This window comes from Natator depressus, chromosome 6 (genome assembly GCF_965152275.1).
Source record: "Natator depressus isolate rNatDep1 chromosome 6, rNatDep2.hap1, whole genome shotgun sequence".
NCBI classification, from domain to species: domain Eukaryota; kingdom Metazoa; phylum Chordata; order Testudines; family Cheloniidae; genus Natator; species Natator depressus.
The window spans coordinates 98,688,225-98,708,807 of NC_134239.1; the positions used below are offsets into that span (position 1 = coordinate 98,688,225).

Sequence of the window (20,583 nt, forward strand, 5' to 3'; positions counted from 1 at the left end):
AAAAGCACTAGATAGAGAAGGAGTGAACAAATTAATGAAGGAATTGTTAGAGTTAGAAAGAGAACAGGTAGAAAGATATAAAACGGTCTTCTTTTAGATAGAGGTATCAGGATATTAGCTGATTAGACTTTCAAAGTCTATAGCAAGAGTTAATCTTGGTAATCATTTCAAACAGTGGTAGCCCTTTCAACCTATGGATAAGAGTAATGGCGAATGAAAGAAAAAAATATAAAAAACTTTTTGTGAACTTGTAAATTCCTTTTTTTTTTCTTTTTCTTTTTTTTTAAACTTTAAGATATATGAGCAGGTATCCTTATCTGTGCTGTAATATCTTTGCATTAAATACCACGTTCACAAAGTTCCACTAATGAAATTTCAGTAATTTCTGCAGGTGATGCTAGTCTTATTTAAGATATCTGAAACCCTTACTCTTGTTGAATGCTAGATTGAAACAAGGGAAGACGAAGCAAAAGAAAGCCTTATCCAAAAAAAAAAAAAAAAAAAAAAAAAAAAGCTATTGTCCAAATACCTGCCTTTCCCCTGGAAAGGAAGTAGGGGGAAAAGCAGAGATTTGAATACATTTGGCTCTTGCTTAGAGACTCTGATAACGTTTGCCAGGATTCTGGTCGAAAAGGGACCTGGCAACGTCTGGTTAGCACTGCTGACTGGACACGAAGAGCCCGGTTAACTGCAGTAACTGGTCTCTGCCACCGGGCGGGCAGGAAGAGAAGCAGCTGCCATTGGAGTCTGGAGGAACAGGTTTCAGAGTAGCAGCCATGTTAGTCTGTATCCGCAAAAAGAAAAGGAGTACTTGTGGCACCTTAGAGACTAACAAATTTATCTGAGCATAAAGCTTTTGTGAGCTGCATCCGATGAAGTGAGCTGTAGCTCATGAAAGCTTATGCTCAAATAAATTTGTTAGTCTCTAAGGTGCCACAAGTACTCCTTTTCTTTTTTTTGGAGGAACAGTGGAGTACTCAGGAACAGCTCCAGCAGAGAGAGGTTACCAGCAGCTCCCACATCCTGCCCCGAGCATAGCTCTCCCTGCCCCACTCACCCTTCCACTCCCAGATCATGTCTCTCCCTACCCCACTGACACCTCCACCCCTGGAGCATGGCTGTCCCTGCGCCATCCTGCCCTAACTCACCCCTCCACCCCCGAAGCGCAGCTCTCCTTCCCCTGCCCTGCCCCAGTCAACCCCTTTCCTCTGGAGCCTGGCTGTCTTGCCAAAGTCATGCCCAATCACCCCTCCACCCATACAGCCCTGCTCAGCTGGCAGAGGCAGGATGGTGGAGAAAGCAGCGAGCGGCGGGGTGGGGCAGGCAGGAGAAGAGGAGCAGGGACGGGGCCTCAAGGGAAAGAGGTAGACCAAGGAGCAGGGGAGGTTCCGGCACTCAGTGTCCAGTTTTCACTACTTAGAAAGTTGGCCACCCTAACTGTGGTAGTTATTTTTCTTGAACTGTCTCAGTAACGAGAAACTGACTGTCCACTCCAGGTCATTTTAAATGGACCGCAACCCATCTTGTTAGGATATCTCAGAATCTTAGTGGAGTTGCCAGGTCAATTACAGTTCAAAATAGTATGTTTATTTTACTGTATATGAGAGTAGTTATTTATTGATACTAATATATTTGGCTAGCTCAAATCATCCTTGAATGTACTGGGATCTTGCATGACTGTAAAAAATAACAAGCAGCTTCAGCAATTGGCTGAGAGGCCTGCAACAGAAGTGCTGCTGAAAGTGACGGTATGTTTCAGCATGTCTGAACTCTTTTCATGAGTTGGTATTGAATCAATATCTTAGGCCAATATAAGAAACAAATATATTGCTGGAGGTGCCTCCTTTTCAATGTGTCATAAAACCGAGGACTTGAGATTATTTCATATGATATGGCACCTTCATGGTTATGTCTGACCGGTGCTGGGTACGTAAGTGCTATTATCGTTAGCCAAATTTCAGCACAGCTAGTTGCAATCTGCCTATCAAAATGACCTCTGCAATTTCTGCTGCAATACACTAGTTCTCATTTCCTGTCCTATATTGTTATACAGTGTTACTGCATACCGTGAAAAAGCTGCTGTGTTAAAAGGTGCTGGCTGCACCTCAGCAGTAAGAAAAGTTTTCACTCTATGTGCTGTAACTATTTCACAGAACTGTTGTGAGTCTTATTGAATATTTGAAGTGCTTAGTGATCCGCAGATGAATGGCCATTATATAAGTGCAAATCATTAATTCTTATAGTGCAAATAAATTGTTCATATTAATATACATATAAATTTATAAAACATTTCCATTAACTTTTTTTTAAATAGATATTACTTTTTCAATCTATGAAGAACTTCCTTTCTGATAGTGTAACAAAAATGATAAGACTATTTTACCTTTATATCCCTGGTCTGTTTCCCTGAGATCAATCACAGTAATTGGTTTAAAATTTAAATCCCATAGACGAACACAGCCATCCCTGCCACCAGTGGCAAAACCTTCCTCACATGCATTCATGCTGAAAATTCCTGCCTAAAAACAAGAAAAAAAAGTTTAAAAATATGCAGTTTACAGTTATTATTATGCAAAGCAAAATTATTCTTCATAGTGATAGGAAATATTTTCCCTTTTGTTATGTCATAGAAGGCAACATAAATTATACAAGTACATGTTTTATAATTGAGAGAGTCAGAATACATGTAATAATTAAAGAACAATTTTTAGTATTATGGATTTCCTCCCAGTATTGTAATGGAATTGAAAGTGGTACAGAAAGAACTTCATAAGAACATAAGAATGGCCATACTGGGTCAGACCAAATGTCCATCTAGCCCAGTATCCTGTCTTCCGACAGTGGCCAGAGCGAGGTGCCCCAGAGGGAATGAACAGAACAGGTAATCATCAAGTGATCCATCCCCTGTCACTCATTCCCAGCTAGGGAAAACAGAGGCTAGGGACACCTTTCCTGCCCATCCTGGCTCACAGCTATTGATGGACCTATCCTCTATGAATTTATCTAGTTCTTTTTTGAACCCTGTTATGGTCTTGGCTTTCACAACATCCTCTGGCAAGGAGTTCCACAGATTGTATGAAGAAATACTTCCTTGTATTTGTTTTAAACCTGCTGCCTATTAATTTCATTTGGTGACCCCTAGTTCTTGTGTTATGAGAAATACTAAACAACACTTTCTTATCTACAGTAACTCCTCACTTAACGTTGTAGTTATGTTCCTGAAAAATGCGACTTTACGCGAAACGATGTTAAGCGAATCCAATTTCCCCAAGAATTAATGTAAATGGGGTGATTAGGTTCCAGGGAAATTTTTTTCACCAGACAAAAAACCTATATATCACACATACATACATATACACACACACACACACACACACACACACACAGTATAAGTTTTAAACAAACAATTTAATACTGTACACAGCAATGATGATTGTGAAGCTTGGTTGAGGTGGTGAAGTTAGAGGGTGGAAGAGGGTGGGATATTTCCCAGGGAATGCCTTACTGCTAAATGATGAGCTAGCATTCAGCTGAGCCCTCAAGGGTTAACACGTTGTTAATGTAGCCTCACACTCTACAAGGTAGCACGAATGGAGGGAGGGGAGACAGCATGGCAGACAGAGACACACATCTTGTGTGTGGGAGAGAAAGAGAGATGTGCATATCCCCTTTAAGTATGCTGACACCATTCTAAGTACATTACCTTTAAAAAGATCAGGAAGTCGAGATAGCAGCTGCGGCCAGCAAGCTCTCTCTGTCCTGAGCCCTGTCCTGTCCCCACCCTGCTCTATATGGAGAAGTGGTAAGTGGGGTGGCAGGAGTAGGGGGGCACCCTGACATTAGCCCCCCTCTTCTCCCCTCCCCTGCACAGCAAGCAGGAAGCTCCCAGGAGCAGCTCCAAGACAGAGGGAAGGAGCAGCGCATGGCAGTGTAGGGAGGGACAGCTGAACTGCCGGCAATTGATAGCCTGCTGGACGGTTGACGCACAGGGAACTCAGGGAAGCGGGGAGCTGATAAGGGAGCTGACAGGGGGGCTGCCAGTCCACCCTGGTTCCAAGCCCCCACCAGCTAGCTGCAACAGGCTGCTCTTCCTGCAAGCAGTGGATAAAGCAGGCAGCTGCCAAACAATGTTATAAGGGAGCATTGCACAACTTTAAATGAGCATGTTCCCTAATTGATCAGCAACGTAACAACGAAACAACGTTAACCGGGACAACTTTAAGTGAGGAGTTACTGTACTTTCTCTACACCAGTCATGATTTTATAGACCTCAATAATACATCTCCCCTTAGCCATCTCTTTTCCAAGCTGAAAAGTCACAGTCTTATTAATCTCTCCTCATATGGAAGCCGTTCCATACCCCTAATCATTTTTGTCGCCCTTTTCTGAACCTTTTCCAATTCCAATATATCTTTTTTTGAGATAGGACAACCACATCTGCACACAGTATTCAAGATGTGGGCGTACCATGGATTTATATAGATGCAACATGATATTTTCTGTCCTATTATTTATCCCTTTCTTAATTATTCCCAGCATTCTGTTTGCTTTTTTGACTGCCATTGCACATTGAGTGGATGTTTTCAGAGAACTATCCACAATGACTCCAAGATCTCTTTCTTGAGTAGTAACAGCTAATTTAGACCCCATCATTTTATATGTATAGTTGGGATTATGCTTTCCAATGTGCACTACTTTGCATTTATCAACATTAAATTTCATCTGCCATTTTGTTGCCCAGTCACCCAGTTTTGAGAGATCCTTTTGTAGCTCCTCGCAATCTGCCTGGGTCTTAACTATCTTTAGTAATTTTGTATCATCTGCAAATTTTGCCACTTCACTGTTTACCCCTTTTTCCAGATCATTTATGAATAAGTTGAATAGGACTGGTTCCAGAGCAGACCCCTGGGGACACCACTATTTACCTTCTGGTTGAGCTCAGGAATGACGCAGTTATACCGACTGAACTCCTGGTATAGACAGCATTATGTCGATGGGAAGGCTTCTCCCATCAACACAGCTACTGCCTCTCAGGGAGGTGAGTACCTATGCCAATGGGAGAAGCTCTCCCGCCAGTGCAGGTAACATCTTCACTAAGTGCTACAGTGGCACAGCTGCACAGGACTGTAAGTATGGATAGTCCTAGGTGTCTGACCCTGAATTTGGCTGCACTAAAATACATGTTGTTCAAGTGAGCCCAGTTTATCATGAGATCCAGATCATTCTGTGGAACTGATGAGTCAGTCATTATTTATCACTTTGATTTGATTGAATGGGATTTTTTGCCATTTACTACCTACCTAACTCAAAAAACAGTAGAATTAATGTGTTTGCTGATATTCAGTAGGTAGAGAGAATTGCTGAAATATGACTTTCATCCTGATGCTGATGATCATAATGCTGCTGCTTTTTATACCTAAAAAGAGTTTAGTTTCACATCCTTTTGCCTTAGGACTCCCTCTAACCTCTGCAAATATCAATGGAAAGTCTTCCACTGCCTTTACTGGAGTTTGGATCAGGGCTTTAGTTGCCATTAGTCTACTCCTTCAGTTAATTAGGCAAAAAGTCAAGCAATGTTTGACATTTTGCCTAAAATATATATATATCTATTTAATATCTAATATAGATCTGCATTAGTAGGAGCACTGCCAGCAGATCGAGGGAAGTGATTATTCCCTCTATTCAGCACTGGTGAGGCCACATCTGGAGTACTGTGTCCAGTTTTGGGCCCCCACTACAGAAAGGATGTGGACAGATTGGAGAGAATCCAGCGGAGGGCAACAAAAATGATCAGTGGGCTGGAGCACATGACTTACAAGGAGAGGCTGAGGGAACTGGGCTTGTTTAGTCTGCAGAAGAGAAGAGTGAGGGGGATTTGATAACAGCCTTCAACTACCTGAAGGGGGTTCCAAAGAGGATGGAGCTCAGCTGTTCTTAGTGGTAGCAGATGACAGAACAAGGAGCAATGGTCTCAAGTTGCAGTGGGGGAGGTCTAGGTTGGATATTAGGAAACACTATTTCACTAGGAGGGTGGTGAAGCACTGGAATGGGTTACCGAGGGAGGTGGTGGAATCTCCATCCTTAGGGGTTTTTAAGGTCCACCTTGACAAAGCCCTGGCTGGGATGATTTAGTTGGTGTTGGTCCTGCTTTGAGCAGGGGGGTTGGACTGGATGACCTCCTGAGGTCTCTTCCAACCCTAATCTTCTATGAAAAAGGCATGACTGGTATAACCAATATTGAAATAAAGATAAATACAACACAGCTGCCTAATATATTGTACCTAATCCTGAAATTTTTTTTTTTTTTTTTTGGCCAGGAGCTTCGATTTTATTGATCCAAAAATCATTTTCAAAAGTGACTCAGTCACTTAGGAATTTAGATTCCATTTAATTCCATTTTCAAATATGTATTGCTCCTAAGTCACTTAAGAGCCTTTAAATTTTTACCTTATCTCTATTTTTTAAAATATATTTTAAACACTAAGTTACAAGCAAACAAAAGTAACACCAGATGAACATTTAAAAACAACCAAAGCATGGAAATGGTTCTAAAACCTACTTGTGACACCCTCGCACCACCTTATTCACCATAATAGTCCTGCCTATGCAATTTCTACATTGGATTAGCTCTAATTAGGGCTATGCTTGAAAGATCATGTGGAAAGCATGTGCAAGATGCAACTGCCCACCTATTAAGTTGTACTGGAAAACTAAACATATTACACCAGTTCCCCAAGAACAGCAGTGGCTTCCCTTTTCACATGCAGGTACAATTCAAAGCATAGACACTGATCTATAAAAACATATGTGATAAATGAATGGGGGGGGATAGCCCCCATCTATGAACACCCAGCCAGCCAGCTATCTGTAAAATCCCTCTTAGTGTCTGTTCTCGGCTTGCTTTACCTGTAAAGGGTTAACAAGCCCACAGGTAAAAGAAAAGGAGGGGGTACCTGACCAAAAGAGTAAATGGGAAGGCTAGAACTTTTAAATTTGGGAAAGAGGCTGGAGGGACAGAGCAGCAATGCTGTAAGCAGCTTTAAGCCAGGTATGATCATAAATATCAGATTATACCTAGAACTACTTATCTGAACCTCCAAATGTGTAAGTAGATCAGAATGTTGAGCCAGACTCGATCAAGTTTATTTCTGTTTATTTTTCAAGACTTGTGGATCTCCTCTGTGCTAACCCCAGGTCTTTTATTTGCTTGTAACCTTTAAGCTGAACCCTCAAGAAAGCTATTTCGGGGGCTTAATTTTTGTAATTGTTTCTTTTAAACTCTAGCAAAATGCCTAAGTTCCAGATGGATTGTTTTCCTTTTTGTTTTTAGTAAAATTTACTTTTTTTAAGAACAGCATTGGTGTCCTAAGGGGTTTGTGCATGTTGTTTGATTAGCTGATAGCCACAGCTAATTTCCTTTGTTTCCTTTCTCAGCTCTTCTCTGGAGTGGGGATGAAAGGGCTTGAGGGTACCCCTCAGGGAGGAATTCCCAAGTGCACCCTTGTGTTCAAAGGGTGGTTTTTTTTTCATTTGGGTGGTGGCAGCGTTTACCAAGCCAAGGTCAGAGAAAAGCTTTAATACAAGTTTAATACAAGCCTGAAGTGGCAAGTATTAATTTTTAAAATCCTTGCGGGGCCCCACTTCCTGCACTTGGAGTAACAGAGTGGGGATTTAGCCTTGACTGTATGAGATATTGCCTCTCCCTCCCACTTATGTCCTGCACAAGTCGACATCAGCTATAACACCTGAGGTAACTGTCCCCCCCTGCAGCAGTCTCGGGGAAGCAAATTCCCATTGGAAGGCCATTGACTCTGGAATTCACTCCCTTTACTTGCCCAGCAAAGCCCAAATTGGTTCACCTTAGGCTAGTACAAAGCCAATCTCTTTTCTAAAGCATTTTTATGAATGAAAGTTGGTGAGGACAGTGAGTATTCTTTCTAGGGAATGTCATTGTTAACTTCTGCCTTGAAAGAATAAAAAAATTCTCTCAAAGTTTTATTATATTGTGGAAATGTGTTCCATGACATGTGAAAGGAGTGTATTTCACTATAGAAATCTAAAAATAATTAAGCATTTTCCTATATATTTACACTATAAATGTAGGTCAGTGTTGTTTGAATTCATAATTAGCCAGTCCAATAGAAACAAAAAACTCTGGGTGACAAACTGTGTTGGCCAACAAGACCAGCTTTAAAACATTCATTTAAATTATTGTTTCCATCTATATTTAATTAAAGCTCAGCGTACCACCATGGATGCATGATGCTTGGGTGCCTGTTATTTAACCTCAGCCTCTGGCATCAGTCCACACAACTTTAATATTCACCTCTGAAAGCATATCCCAAAATAAATTATTCAGCTATTGAGAAAGCATCTGAACTTACTGTGCAAAGTTCAACCATAGTATGCAATAGTCTTTAAAATATAGAGTGATTTTTTTTGTTTTAAATAATATATCATATAGTTTATTACACATTAATATGAACGTATAAAGGGTTTGAAATTCATAGATCATTTCTCAATTACTATCCATAAAACACTGCAACTAAGAACTTTCTATAGCCTAGTCTTTCTAATGACACAGTAATGTGCTTTGATAAGTTTTTTTGGTTAATGGCTTTAGTGTTAATTTTCCTGTATCAGATCTACCATCTATGACTAAGCTCCTGAAGTGCTACCAATGTGTGTTTGTATACCTCTTTGTCTTCTTTCCCCGTTCAACTCTTTGCCCCTCCTGCTGATGCCTTCCCTCTCAAACTCCTGGTCAGTTCCATCTCTTACCTACCCTTTCCGCTCCTGTTCCAAATAAATTTAGCTCTCCAACCCCCACCTGCTGTTACATTCCTTCCTGCTCATCCATTCTCAGCCCGCTGCAGTTCTCTTCCTAGCTTCTTGAGAGCTTATTTTCAGTTACTCATGCATTATAACCCCTAAATCATTTTCAAAGTCACTGCTTTCCAAGCTAGAGTCCCCCATTCTGTAGGCAAGGCCTGCATTCCTTGTTTCTAGATGTATAACTTTGCATTTGGCTATAATAAAGCACATTTTGTTTGAATAGGCAAAGCTTACCAATGATCCAGATCACTCTGCATGATTTCCCTGTCTTCTGCATTATTTATCATTTCACCAGTTTTTGCTGTTATAATTTGTAAATGATGTAGTGATTTTATGTTTACTTCCAGATCATCGATGAAAATATTGAATAGCATCAGGCCTAGTACCACTCCTTGCATAACCCCACTAGAAACACCTCCATTCAAAAATGATTCCCCATTGACAACTATTTTTTGAGATCTTTTAGTTAGATCTGTTCTTAATCATTTTAACAGGTGCTCTACTGATATTATATAATACTAATTTTTAAATCAAGGTTCACATGGTACTGAGTCAAACACCTTACAAAAGTCTAAGTATATATATATACATATATATATGGATATCTATATATCTCAAGTTACCTGTATAAAAAATTGAAATCAAGTTTGTTTAAAAGACCTATTTTCCATAAAACCATGTTGACTGGCATTAATTGTATTCCTATACTATATTTCTTATGACCTGAATCACATATCAACTTTTTCCAGTATTTTGCCCAGGATCGAGGTCAGGTTTACCAGCCTGTAGTTATCCTGGTTATCCAGCTTGTCCTTTTTGAATATTGGCACAACGCTCTCTTCTAGTCTTTTAAAATTTCCCCAATATTCTAATTTTTAATAAATCTTATGATTGGTCCAGAGATCTCTTCAGACAACTCTTTTAGGACTCTTGGGTGCAAGTTATCTGGGCCTGCTGATTTTAAAATGTTTATCCCTAGTTGATGTTGTCTAACATCCTCCTCAGTTAGTAATAGCCTGGAAAGTACTTTAATATCCTCAAATAATGAGTTCATCATCTTGCTTCTTCACACATACAGAACAGAAATATTTACTAAACACTTCTGCCTTTTCTGCTTCATTAACAGTTTTACCATCTCCATCTAGTAATGGGCCCATACCATTGCTAGAATTTCTTTTGTTCCTGATACATTTTTTAAAATCCTTCTTCTTGTCTTTAGCTCTGCCAGCCTTGGATTTTCCCTGATGTCTTTAGCTTCCCTTATCAATTTTCTGCACTTCATAACTTCTAATTCTTATCAATTGCTACCTATTTGCCCATTTTTCTATTTTTACATAACGCTTTTTAATTTTCAATTGGTGCCTTAACTTCACTGAAATAGGATGGGCTTTTAGCCAAAGTTGTCATCCTCCTTCTTTGTAGAATCATGGATTTTTGATATTTTTGATAATATCTAATATATTCTTCTTTAAATAGTCCCAATTTTCAGTCTAATTTTTTTCTCCCAAACAATGTCACTCAATTTTCTTGAGCATTGGGAAATTAGCCCCTTTGAAGCACCAGGCATATATATTTTTGGTTGCGATTGTCCTCTGTTTGCCATGTTAAATCATCTTCTTTCATATGGCAACAGTGGAACAGTGAAAGAAACAGCGTGACTACAGTTGGATCTTAAGGTCTCTTATCCAGATGAGAGCACAAGGGGTAGCTATGTGAATGGCTGTGACGCCTCCAGCATGAGTATAGATTGGGCAATCGTCCGTGATGTGTCCGACAGCTTGTACCACGCCACAGTTGCAGTTCAGTGATTTCCTCACTTTCTATCCATGGAGTTAGTATGCTCATCTTTCATGTTAGATGTGGATATGGTTTAGAGCTGTCCGTATGCACTGTGGGAAGGAGAAGCCTGGCACTTCCACAGTTGGGTCATCAATTAGATTTTGTTTGGTATGTCGGTAGCCGCCCAGACTTCAGACCATCTTCTGCAAATGTCCTTATCTTCCACAAAGAGGGCTGTGGCACAAGACCAGAAGGGTTTTCTTGATTTTAGCTGGTGGTGAGGATGGTGCTCCAGATCATGGGGGACCGCTAGTGTGATATTTGCTATGATCTTCCTTAACTGTCACAGCCTCTCGGAGATTTGCTGGCGCAACGTTAGCCAGTACCAATAGCCATGGAACTGGTATTGATATGAGGGTGCCACTAATTATGCAAAGAGCTTTGTTAATTTCAGTATCCACTAAAATGGTGTGTGGACTTCCACTCCAAAACTGGTGCACACTGTTCCACTATGGAATGGACTAGGGCTAGTGTCCATGTTCAGAGTGTGCAGGTGTCGCTTCCCCAAGATGTTCCTCAAATCTTCTGTATGATGTTGACCCTGGTCTTTGTTTTCCTTTTGGTTGGTTCAAGGTGGAGATGGAAGCTGAGCATGCATCCAGCGTTATCACCGGTACCTTGGATTATGACCATGTATCAATGATGACCCACAGAAATTGATGTTTAATGTCTTCTTGGCCTGGGTATTATTCAGATGAAAAGCTGAGACCCCTGCTTTTGAGGCATTTGGCTTTAACCAACATGCCCTGAAATAGGTTTCTAGTGTTTGTAGGTCCTGTTCTAGAACCTTTTCTGAGGTTTCAAATGAAGAAGTCTGAGAAGCCAGCGCAATGTCATCCAAGTACATGAACTTGTGGGAGGATGTTGGTGGAATAATTGCTGATAGATAGTTGAAAAGTGCTAGAACTAAAACGGACCCTTGCAGGAGTCCGTTGTTCAGTCTTTGCAGGCTGCTGATAGCATCACCAAGATACACCGTGAATCTGAGATTGTTCAGCATTTCAATGATGAGACTAATTCTAGGGCAACAGAGCATGGCTATCGCAAGTTTCAGTAGAAGTCCTTTCTGCCATACTGTATTGTATGTGGAATTAAGATTGATAAATATTGTTGCTGTTTTAAGTTGCCATTGGTAGCCAGCTTCTCTATAGCTGGTCAACACAACGACTTGGTTACTACAGTTTCTGCCTATTATGAAACCAGCTTGTTCTTTGGGGGACTAGTTCCTCCACTAATGGCTTCATTCTGCAAAGCAGAAGCTGCTCCAATAGCTTATAGCAGCCACTAAGAAGCACTATAGGTCAATAACTTTTTGCATTAGCTGCCTCTTTTCCTGGTTTGAGAACAGCTATAATTTTTGCTCCTTTCCATTCTTTTGCTATTCTCCCTGAGGAGTGGATGTTGGTAGAGAGAGCAGCTAGCCATTTTCTCATTATTTGGCCCAAATGCTTTAGGACCACAGGGAATACGCCATCAAGACCTGCTGCTTTTCCAGTCTTTATTTGAGTGAGGCCACTGTCCACCTCCTCCACTGAATTGGGCACAGAAAATTGGGAAAATGTTTGGCATCAATTGAGGGGATTATAGAGTTCTTTACTGACTTTATGGTGCTTTTGTCAATTGAGTTGGCAATTAGTTGCCAAGCTATGGCATCTGGGCTCACCTGCGGAGATTTATAGATTGCAGGCGTCACTCCACCAAGGGGATGGAGGAGATACCAGACCTTTCAACTGGACTTTGTGAGGTCAAGGGCCTCCAAAGTGTCGCACTACCTTTGCATTCTTGACGAGTCCAAAGAATCGAACAAAGCTTTTGCTCTATCTGGTTGTCCTTTTGCCGTATACTGCCAAAGGAGTTCTTCACTCTCTAGTGTCCAGCAGGGAGTGAAAGCCTTTCTGTATCCTCTGGGAATACTGACTTTGACAGCTGTTATAAGGCTAACCAAGTGATGATAATTGGCAGGGGTCAGAGGGATCCACATCACAGATTTCTCTATTATACTGCTTTCTGAAAGTTCCACACTGAGGCTTCAGGATGGAGCAAAATAGTGGGATTTGGAGATTGATCTATATCACAATGGGTCTGTGTAGTCTGTTGGGACAGTCATCAAGACTGGAACCTCAAAGTACACGTGTACTTATTTCCTTTGATTTCACATGTGTAGGGTCTCTGATGAAAAAGTTGCCATTATCATCCTGCGACAAAGAAAAGGTCAGGCATATAGCATAGGGGGGAGGGATGATAACCTGCTACAGGAGTAAGCACAACTAATGTAAAATTGGTGACAGAATGCCCTGAAAAGGCCTCCTAGCCAGAAAAGCCCCTTCTAAAAACAGCCCCTTCTAAGTCAAACCAGATGCCAACCCTTCACTGCATATAATGCAGTTAAACATTGAGGGTTTATCCAGCGCAAAATGCGACTACCTCACAAAGATCCTACAAACAGATGAATTTGACATCTTTGCACTGCAGGAAACACACATCGAGCGAGAAAGCCACCAGAGAGATCAATGGATACATCCTTGTCTCAGCAGTCAACCCATGTCAAAGATGACTTGAAGAACACTACTCAGGTCCTCCCAAACATGTCCCTTAATTCCATCACCATCAAGGTCAGAGACTTGACTGTAGTGAATGTCTGTAAACTCCCATTAATGAACTGGCCTTCTACAGTGTGGCCACCTGCAAGCCACCCCGCCATCTATGTTGGCAACTTCAACAGCCACCACAGTTTGTAGGGTTATGACTCCAACGATTTCACAGAAGAAAAATTGTTATCATGGGCAGCAACAAAAGACTTTTGCCTGCTCTATCACACTAAGAAGCGTGGCACATTTAGGTAAGCATTCTGGTAAAAATGCCATATTAAATGTAATCAGCTTATGATCACTGTTCCCTGAGCAACCACCAGCTTCTAGTATCATGATTAATTCATCTTATCCATCATACAAAATCCAAAATAGAATTATCTCATGTAGGGTGCAATACCTTTTGTTAGAAAATCCATCACCCATATTTTTAGAAGCTATTTATGTTTTACTATTGGCTGCATTAAACCTCCATAATATGTTTCCCAAATGGAAGTCCCCACCCATAACATCACATGTTTACTTTCTATACATTAAAGGTAGGTGTTGGAGTAATTGATCCTGTTCTCTGGTTTGATTTGGTGGTTGTAACACGCACCGCTAGTACCCCCCTGCTGGGCTTTACAGTTAGCGCTTTGCTTCACATGCTTTCAAGATCTGCATTTCTGAGTTAGCAGTAATTCTAAAAGAAGGTAATGGATCTTTAATGTCAGATGCCACCCAATTCCACCCTCCCCTTTTTCTTATTCTATCCTTCCTGAACATGTTCTAACCAGTGATTTTAACATTCCAGTCATGCAAATCGTTCCACCAAGTTTCAGTAACGCCAACTATATCAAATTTCTTTTCATCAGTGAGACTTTCCAATTCTTCTTGCATGTTACCCAGACTGCAGGTATTGGTATATTAAATGGAAAAAAACTTAGTTAATGCAGAGTTAAAGTTGCCTAGTGACAGACAGTTCATGCTCTTCCAAAAATCAAGTTCGACAAAACCAGGAAATACAAAGTTAATGTAAATGCCCATGCAACCTTAGCTCTGCCCCTGCCTCCCCGGAGCTGGCAAGAGCCACTGGGAATCATCTGCATATATTCCAGCTGCTTTCAGTGTTTTAGGTGCAGCTGTATTGAACGTTGGAGTCAGCAGATGGGGCAAGTTGGCATAGGTGTGTTTGTGATATGAGGAGACCTGGGGAGTAGTCTGAGGAGTGCCACAGAGCTATGACTGTGATATGAAGAAAACTGGGTCTGAGACTCTCCACGTGTGCAATCAAAGGAAATAGGTACATGTTTACCTTGAGGTTCCAGTCTGCAACATTTAATACAGAATTGTGTAAGTTGTGTCAGTAGCAGGGCATGGGGTCTTCTTGCCATGAGTACTGTCAGTAGAGAGGTGGCTTATAAGAGCTGTCTCTGGATTTAATGACTGGTAGGGAAAAGATGGCATCCTGGGTGCAAGTGTGAAGGGGTTGTAAAAAGTGTGATATTCTGTCAGAGGAGTAGGATCAGTGTTTGAGCATAGTGCAGGTACAAGAAGCGCCTGTCCGTTACATTGAAAGGCAGAGTGCAAGTATCTGCATTATAGATGGTTTGGGGCACCTTGCACAGAAGGCAGAGTTAAGGTTACATGGGCATTTACCTTAACTCGGTATTTCCTGGTTGTCAGAGGTTTGAGTTCTGCTGAACTTGATGTTTTGGAAGGTCATGAGGGGTCACCAGGCAACCTTAACTCTGAGTTAACTTAGGAAATTAATTGGCAAAAAACTATCTTTTCAAAACAGAAAAAGAAATGTTTGTTGGTAGAGTTAGTGGCCACTTAGGCACTTTTAGTTCTCACCTAGGTTTGTAGCTGATATGCTATTGTGGCTAGGTAATCAAAATACCTAGCTTTTATATAGTTAGGCTTGGCAGGATTCTATTTTGTAAAAAAAAATCAATAGATGTCAGTAAACATCTATTTCAGTTGACACACACAAAAAAAATGAAAAAAATGAAAAAAATCCATGGGAAACAGTTAGCGTGAGTGCAGCCTCCCTCCTGCACCTGCAGGGATTGGGTGTCATTGGCTCTCTCGCAGGACAGAGTTTTCTGTGGCCCTGCTGCCATGGTCTTGCTCCCTCACTAGCTGGGATTACGAAGGCCCCACAGGACAACACCCTTCCCCGCACCTTGCGCCTGCAAGAACCAGGTGTCACCAGCCCTGTGCCAGCACAGGAAACCCTCTGCAGCCCTGCTGTCACAGGTGTGAGAATGGGGTCATGACAGCAGGCCTGCAGAGGGCTACCTGCAGGGCTGCAGGGCCAGTGACACTTGATCCCTGCAGGGGTAAGGTGCAGGGAAGGCTGTGGTCCTGGCAGGGCAGAGCAGAGACCCTTGGGCCAGGACTGCAAGTAGGAGGATTAACCAATCAATATTAATTGTCTAAACCAAAAAAAAATTCCAAATCTTGATTTTAAAATGGTCAGTGATCCACCACCACCCTTAGTAAATTGTCCCACTGGTTAATTACCCTCACTGACAAAATTTATGCCTTATTTCCTGTTTGAATTTGCCTGACTTCAACTTCCAGCCATTGGATCATGGTGTACCTTTCTTTGCTAAACTGAAGAGCCCACCATTAAATATTTGTTCTCCATATACATACATTAGAAAACATGCGTTGTAGTGATAAGTTAAATAGAGTGAGCTCTTTGAGTCTATCACTACAACGCATGTTTTCTAATGTATGTATATGTACATATAGACTAATCAAGTTACCCTTCAACCTTCTCTTTGTTAAGCTAAATAGAGTGAGCTCTTTCAGTCTATCACAATGCACATTTTCTAATCCTTTAACGTTCTTGTTGCTCTTCTCTGAACTCTCCAATTTATCAACATAATTCTTGAATTGTGGGCACTAGAACTGGACACAGTATTCCAGCAGCGGTTGCACCAGTGCCAAATAAAGAGGTAAAATAACCTCTTCTCTTCTACTTGAGATTCCCCTATTTATGCATCCCAAGATTGCATCAGCTCTTTTGGCCTCAGCATTGCATTAGGAACTAATGTTCAGTTGATTAACCAGCGTGACTCCCAAATCTTTTTCAGAGTTGCTGCTTCCCAAGATAGAATCCCCATCCTGTAAGTATGGCCTACATTTTTTGTTCCTAGATGTATTCATTTACTTCTAGCCATATTAAAAACACATTGTTTGCTTGTGCCCAGTTTACCAAGCAATCCAGATTGCTCTAAATCAGTGACCTGCACTCTTTATTATTTAACACTCCCCCAATTTTTGTGTTGTCTGCAAACTTTATCAGTGATGATTTTAGGGTTTTCTTCCAGATCACTGACAAAAATGTTAAATAGCACAAAGCCAACAGTGATCCCTGTGGTATTGTTGTACCAATAAATTAAAAACCAGCAGGATCTTATTAAAGGGAAAAAGGCAAAATACCACATTTATTGTGAATACAGAAAGAATCATAGTAAGCAGTTAGTTACAGCTGTAACATTCCATTCAATCTCATCTTTATTCACTCATTCATTCATACAAACACACACACACACACACACAGGTTCTGCAAGGTTGTTATCATAGTAAGCAGTTAGTTATAGCTATAACATTCCATTCAATCTCATATTTATTCACACATTCACACACACACACACACACACACACACACAGAGATTCTGCAAGGTTGTCATCATAGTTACCAGCCTTAGAGTTGCTCATGCCAAGCCACTGGCCAGGTGGCCTGGACATGAGGAGGGAGCAGGGCCTTGTCAGATGCTCATCTGATGCTCCTGGAAGTTGGTTTGCAGAATCAGACCCCAAAGTTCTCACTTTTTAGAGTCTCTTTTTATAGGAATTTCTTCCTAGGCCAGTCTGTGGGAATTGCTTCATCATGCTGTTGCTGAATCAATCAGCAGATGGCACATTCCTGACGGCTCCGTGCTGCTAGATGTTATCTTGTTCTTTGGTTCTCCCATTCTTGAGGCTGTTGGGTGGATTCCAGTCTGCCCTCCGGGGGTCCTCTGGTTATTTCCACTTGACGCCTTCTTCAGCCGATGGACACTGGATTCTTAGGCTGGCACCTCCCTGATCATTCAGTTATTATCCACACCAAGCATCCATCCACATACATCCTCTATCTCTATTTTAATCACAATTGTTAATACAACAAAAGGGCGAGGAGTCTCTGGGTGCTGTTTCTGTTGTTAGAGTATTGCTTTGAGTCTCTGTGAATTGCTTTGAGAACAGACTCTGTCTTAGAATGTACTAACGCAATTAGCAGCTTGCAAGTTTCACATACAGAGGGAGAGAAACAGTACCAAAAACCAAGAGACCTCTTAATTAGTAATACCCTGGAATTTAAACTATGGGGAATCAAACTCATTTGTGATTTTAATACAGAACTTCTTTAATATGATCCAACATAATCCCCCTTTTGACACTAAGATTTATAATCGTCAGTGTCACTTTCTATGTAGCCTATTCAAGAGAAGGTACTGTGAGGCAATTTGAGTTTGTGATTCCAATTCATGCCACATACACGATCCTAGTGATGTATCTTTACTACAAGGTTCTGGGGCAACAGGCAAGGTGAGGCACACCCACTTTTGAGGAGTCCATTCGGTACAACCTCTAGTGTCCAATAGCTTCCCTCCCTCCCCAGCCCACTGGCTCAAGGTCCAGGGTAGCCAGAAGGATCCCATGTGTAATATGGGGAGTGGGCTAACCTTCAATACCTTTGCCTCCAGGGACTGTTGGTGTGCAATTTTGACAACAATTTCTCCCATTAACAAGTCTGGTTTTACAATACTGGAAACATATTGAATCCATTCATATTGATAAGTGTCAAACAATGATCTCTTTCTTTTTTAACAAATGCATCAAACCTTAATATTTCCCAATATGACCCAGAACATTTTGTGTTCCAAAGTAGCTAGTGCAAGTTTCTGCATTTCAGTGCATCCCATAGCTATGGCTGTGTAGTTTCCTATTTCTAATTTTTTTTTTTTCTTATGCATAAGCCATGTGGTAGTATTAAGCCATTGCCAAAGATTCCATCGGGCTTTTAGGTTACCCAGACCAATTTGGACCAAGTCTACGTTGGCATGTACTTGTTTTTGTATCAGGCTGTCCTGTAGCTGGGACAGAAAGCTTAATTTATTTTTAAGTTCCTGCAGGTCTTCAGTATTTTTTTTTTTTTTTAAAAACACACAACGGTGCTAGCAACAAGACAAAACACAAGACAACACATAGAACACAAAACACAGTTTCTAGTAGATTCATAGTATTGGGTTGCTCTTCAGCTGGCATCAGCTTTTCCTGATTTTCTGAAAGACAAAAAGAACATGTTTCTACCCCTTTTGGGGTGGCAGATTATTGCTTAAAATATTTCTTTTACAAATACCCTTGCTGATTGCAGGCAAAACAGAGGAATTGCCCCCACATTTTCCTGTTTTTGTTCTATAGGCAGGCCAGGTTTCAATGGCTTTTATCTTTTAAGGGTTATGGGGAAATTATTCCACTATTTAGTCATTAAATCCCTGAGGTGGGGTACCTCAGTTTCCCTTCTTATACAGCAGACCAAGTTTATAATGTTTTTCCTGCTGTGTTAAGCTTTAAGTTTATTTACAGGTAATAGCTGAGAAGCATCATTACCATACAACCTTAAAGGGTTTTTCCAAAAATCATACAGACTATACATTGTTGCAGGGGTACTTATTATCATTAAATTTATTAAAATTATCTTGTAATCCCATGCCTTTTGTTTAGACAATTTGTTTGCTGACCAGGTATGTCCTTTATCTGCAGCTCCTTTGTGCTGCTAGTTCTTTCCTTCCTTTATCATTTAGGTAATTTGCATTTTCACAGAAGCTTCCTGCTTTTGGATTTAAAGCCATCAGTAGCTCAGAGACTCTATCTTAAAAGGGACACAATCAACTTTCACCAGAGTTTTGATTACTTTTAACTTCTGCTTCCAAGACACACAGCAATCTGAAAAAGAAAACCCAACCTATTGTGGCTCCCTTTGGAGCCCTAATAGCATTTTAATTAAGTAGCATGGTACGTTTGCATTTCTTTTGCCCCTTCTACAATATACCCTGCGCATGTTCTGGGGCAAATGCACATTCCTTCCATAGTTTAACTTCTATAACATTATCCATATCAATTTTTACATAAGGTGTAACTATTTCTTTTTTTTGCTTACAGAGTTTTCATGTACCTTTATCAAAGTGACAGTCTGATTACTCAGAGCCATTTTAAGACTCAGTGTTTCTAACATTGCTTCTTTTTGTTTTGTGCACCTCACCCCTGCTGTTGCTTCAGAGGGCCACTGTCTTTTTTTTTAAATTTCGTATTTATTTATTTTTTTTTACTACAGCTCTCATCTGCTATTTTGTTACAAAATCAAACAAACAAACAAAAACCAACCAACCAAACAAAAATAATCCAATTTTTTTCTATTCTCCAGATTTTGACTGCCCTGCTGCAGCCACAACTTAAAAACATTTTAAATTTTGTAAAGCATTGAGTTACCTTTTAAGGGTTAAATGCCAAATCCCAAAGCCAAACAGCACTAATTACCTGTGTCTAGCAAAAAGGTCTGTCAGTTTTGCAACTTTGAATTAAAGAGTCAAATGGATTTTTAGTGGCATTATTTAAAACAAAAACAAAACCAACTGGTCCTTAGAACTTTACATATTTACACACACACAGATAGATACATACACATTTTCTTTTCTTTAACATCCCTTCCACGTTGCTCTGTTTTTTTACATCTTACATTCCCTTTATACATTTGAGGCAGTTAAGTTCCAATAGAACCCCCTTATGTTCTTTTAGCAAATTTGACTAAATTGTCCAGTCAAATGATTTTAATCAGTTTCTTTTGCCTGGCTAATTTACAGACATTCCTTTGGAAAAGGGCCCATTTTTCTTTCAGAATGGCTGCAAAGAAACCAAGAATGCTCTTTCTCTAACACTTTTCCTTTTTAACATTTTCACAAAGTTTAGCTGCTTAATTCCCTCCAGCCTCTGCAGAGTTAACTTTTTTTTTTTTACTCTTTCTCTTTGTAATTATGCCTGGGGGTGCCATACATAGGACCTTCTCCCCCTTTACCTGCCTCCCTCCAGCCTCTGCAGAATTATCTTTTTCACTCTTTTTGTATTCCTGGAGTGCCTCTTTCACTATTTTCAGCTGGCTTTGGGTATTTGTAGCCAGCACCTTCCAATTGTCTGCTCCCTTTTCCGTTTGTGCCTTTTCCTCTTTACATGAAGACAAGCGGAGGGAAGAATCCTTACATGCCTCCCACAACAACCAAATTGCTGC

The 20,583-nt window shown here is 40.6% G+C and overlaps 1 protein-coding gene across 2 annotated transcripts in view; it reads right to left on the minus strand.

Annotated features, from left to right (window-relative positions):
* Positions 1 to 20,583, minus strand: part of EML5 (EMAP like 5) — a 305,038-nt gene that overhangs the window by 196,602 nt on the left and 87,853 nt on the right. For both annotated transcript variants that reach the window (XM_074956087.1, XM_074956085.1), the window contains exon 6: positions 2,384 to 2,519. In XM_074956087.1, the coding sequence (XP_074812188.1) occupies positions 2,384 to 2,519 (136 nt within the window). The remainder of the gene's footprint in view (positions 1 to 2,383; positions 2,520 to 20,583) is intronic.